General features: G+C 19.9%; 1 protein-coding gene across 1 annotated transcript; it reads right to left on the minus strand.

Annotated features, from left to right (window-relative positions):
• Positions 1–2,158: 2,158 nt before the first annotated feature.
• Positions 2,159–3,313, minus strand: LOC128965274 (uncharacterized). The gene is made up of 3 exons (XM_054311921.1): positions 3,219–3,313; positions 2,549–3,081; positions 2,159–2,436 (listed from the first exon to the last, which is right to left on the minus strand). Exons 1-3 carry the CDS (start codon positions 3,311–3,313, stop codon positions 2,159–2,161), a joined length of 906 nt encoding a protein of 301 aa, XP_054167896.1.
• Positions 3,314–4,104: the final 791 nt, after the last annotated feature.

Below are 4,104 nucleotides of genomic sequence, written 5' to 3' on the forward strand. Positions count from 1 at the left end.
AATATACACACAATCGCAAAACTAGGATGACCAGATATACAAAATATCAGGACCAACGAAAGACACTATGCTACAGGTCAAACCACAACTGATAAATTTATTATGACAATGAAACTTTGTAGTCAAGAAATAATAGTTTAATATAAAAAAAGAATCATCAAAATCGAATTAGTAGTTTAGTTTTTATGGCTTGTTAAGTTTGTCATAAATCATATTATATAATATGGTCTAAAATAAAAATGATGTTATTTATGACTATTATATACTTATTAGATTTAATTTTAAATTATATTACTATTTCTAAAAACGAAATTTTAATATATCGACTAGTTTTCAAAATAATTGAATTTGAATATAAATCACACTATTGTAATTTGATAATATAATTTATATTAAAATTTGATTATTTCGAAAACTAGAAGACGTATTAAAATTTCGTTTTTATAATTAGTAATATAATTGAAAATTTTATCTTATAAATATATAATAGTCATAAATAACGCCATTTTTATTTTAGACCATATTATATAATATGATTTATGACAAACTTAACAAGCCATAAAAACTAAACTACCAATTCGATTTTGATGATTCTTTTTTTATATTAAACTATTATTTCTTGACTACAAAGTTTCATTGTCATAATAAATTTATCAGTTGTGGTTTGAACTGTAGCATAGTGTCTTTCGTTGGTCCTGATATTTTGTATATCTGGTCATCCTAGTTTTGCGATTATGTGTATATTAAGTGTGTTCGATATGATATTCTTAAATGTATTTTACAGAATTAAATTATCTCTTACCGTTTAAAAGTTATTCAAAAATTACGTGGCGCAAGATCAATTGACTGGCTCTTTATATACCTAAAAAAATAGTCACAAAATTGATATTAAATAATAGCAATAAATATCTGATAGATAGCATATTAGCTGGATAATTTTTTTTTATTATTTAAAAAAATAGTTTATTAGTTTTCTAGAATTATTACAATTTTTAAAAACTATATAATACATAAAATAAAAATTTTATAATAAAAAAATATTTAATGTTTTTAATAATTAATTTTCAATAGGAATTTTTATCAACAACAAAAAAAATAGTAAAAATCATTATTAAATGTTTATTTTAACAATAGTTGCCAATAGTTATGATTATGTTTTTTGTTGGTTAATTTAGTAGTATATTTTTTACTAGTTATTTTACTAAAAAAAGTTAATTTTTAAAGAAAAATAATAAATAATAAATTTTCTATACAATTTTTATTTTATGATAAAAATAATAATGGATAAAATAGAAATTGACTAAAATTTTTAAAAAATAATATTTAATACAAATAATTTTTTTAAGTTAAAATAATAGTTTAAAATCAATATGTAATATAATTAATATTATTATAAAAAAATATTATTTTTATTTATGATTATTTATTCTCTATATTTTAATCACTTATTTATTATCATTACAATTTGCAATAATTATTTTATTAAAAAATTAATAATTTACAAAAAAAATACTATTGAAATTATTGACAAAATATTATAAGAATAAAATTAATAATATTTAAAAAAAAATATTTTTAAAAAAATAAATAATTTTTTTTACTTATTTAAAATGGAATCTAAACAAAACAAAAAACCTAATTAAATAAATGTAAAATTTTTAACAAACAAACACAAAATTTTGTTAACATTTTTGTTTACAATTATTTATTTAGGTTTCTTTTTTGTTTAGATTCCATTTTAAATAAGTAAAAAAAAATATTTTATTAAAATTAAAATTTTGTTATTACAGTTAAATTTTTAACAAAATTTTTTGAGTTTGTTTCTTAAAATTATTATTATTTTTTGTGTATTTTTTAATTTGACAAAAAATTGTTTTATTATAAAAATTAATAATAAACTAAATTTTAAAATTTTCATAAATTTTGTTAATTATTGAAATATTGTTGAAAAAGAAAATAAAATTAACAATATTAATAAAAATGAATGATTCAAATTAATTATTCAAATTATTAGATATCAGTTTAAATTAATTAAAAAAAAAAATTATTCAATTTTTTTTATTACTTATTTATACTAATATCTAATACATATAATAATAACCTAAATGTTTAAATTTAAAAAAATAATAAAATAAAAATAATAAAATTTTAACAAAATTTATTGATTGTAAGCCATGACTCGTACGAAATGCCAGGAAAGTTGCATTTCATGTATAGTATTGTCGGCTAAAAATTGTTTCCACGACATCATCACTGATTGGTTGTTGTTGTTGTTGTTGTTGTTGTTGGTCTCAGTTACCGACTCGCCGACTGTTAGACAACTAAAATACGTGTTAAACAATAAATCTCTAAAGCGGTCACCTTTGACCTCAGTGTCAAAATGGTGGCGATCTTTATAATAGATAGCATAGCATTCAACTAATACTGGCATAAAATCTTAGAAATTACGAGAGAAAAAAACTGTTTAATTAGAGTTTAATAATTATATAACTAAATAAAAAGTAATTAATTAATTAATTATTATTATTATTTATTTATATTTAAATACCTATTATCTGTTTGCGAGTCATTATTTCATTGTCAGACATTAGTTTAAATTGTTTTATATGAAACTTATTGTCGATTATGGATTGTTTCCAATCATTAAATTGTCGATCAATTGATTGACACAACAGTTGTTGTTGTCTTTCATCAAACATACTGTCCAACAGTTGTTTATTTTCAGTCAAGTCTTTAAAAATAACAATATTAGCAAAAAACAGTCCATCGCTTGACAACAACCGTCCAATGATTTCCATTATTTGCCGTTTATTTGACATATAGTTTAGCACAACATTACTGAACAGTAGATCCACTTTGGACTCCAATTGTCTGATACGTGGACTCAACTCAAGCCACGGGACACTCATATCCTGTAAGACATACTCAATGCTGGTATCGTCTGAACTGTTGGCCACAGCGTGTGCTAGCATTTCGGGTACGACATCGATGGCCACCACATGTTTGTGCAGTAGGTTTTCGGACAACTTTCGGGTAACTCTGCCGTCACCGAAGCCCAGATCAACAATCAGATCGTATGAACTGTTATTTTATTAGTAATAATAATAATAATAATTAATAGAAATTAATAGAAATTAATAGAAATTAATATAAAATTAATAGAAATTAATATAAAATTAATAGAAATTAATTAGTTTTATATATTTAAATTTTAATACCTTTTTTCATTTATAATCAATTGTATTGACTCTAAATGAATTGCGTCCGTATTGTAGGTACTATTAGCGTAATCTTCAGGTATTATATGATTCATATTATTATTATTTATTAAAAAATAAAAATAAAATAATTTTATATGATTTTTTTTCCTTCACAAAAATAACTATATATATATTTGTTTTAATAATACTAAAAAATTAAAACTACTATTAAAACAACTAAATTAAAATTAATATATATATTTATATAAAATTATTAATAATTTTTTTATAAATATTTAATAGTAATAATTAAAAAAAAGTTATGTTATAATAACAATACTACGTACTAATAGATGTAATTATCAATCAAATAGACGTATTAAACTGTATGTACTAATACTGTATATATATATATATATATATATATATATATATATATATAGTGTATTGATTAATAATTTTTTATACTCTATTAAATAGTTGTTATAATAGTTGCTAAAAAACGTCAAATAGTTGTTAAAATAGTTATTTAAACTGTATTAAATAGTTGTATATAATTGCCAAAAAAGCCAAATAGTTATTGAAATAGTTATTTATTTTCTTATAAATATTTCAACTGATATATAATTTACTTGTTTTCAGCATATTTACAAAAATGATTTATATAAAAAAACTAAATATTTCTATTGTTAAAAAAGTAATATGAGTTGATAACAGTTTACACATTTTATATAATTTATATAACTATTACTTTTTGTTTTTACATATATTTGAGCAATATTTTACAATTTAATGCTTATATTTTTCAAAATAAATGAAATAGTTATTTATAAGTTTTTATAGTTGCTAACCTAACAAATAGTTATTTATAGTTATAATAAAATTTCGGAAATAGCGTCCACTG

Source organism: Oppia nitens, unplaced genomic scaffold (genome assembly GCF_028296485.1).
Source record: "Oppia nitens isolate AA-2021 unplaced genomic scaffold, nextdenovo-longstitch-racon4-pilon3 scaffold16_pilon_pilon_pilon, whole genome shotgun sequence".
Classification (NCBI taxonomy): Eukaryota; Metazoa; Arthropoda; class Arachnida; order Sarcoptiformes; family Oppiidae; genus Oppia; species Oppia nitens.

Coding starts and splice junctions, on each gene's coding strand:
- LOC128965274 (XM_054311921.1), bottom strand. CDS start 3,313: ATGAATCATATAATACCTGAAGATTACGCTAATAGTACCTACAATACG. Junction 3,082..3,218: donor TTGATTATAAATGAAAAAAG/GTATTAAAATTT, acceptor ATAAAATAACAG/TTCATACGATCTGATTGTTG. Junction 2,437..2,548: donor GACTCGCAAACAGATAATAG/GTATTTAAATAT, acceptor GTAATTTCTAAG/ATTTTATGCCAGTATTAGTT.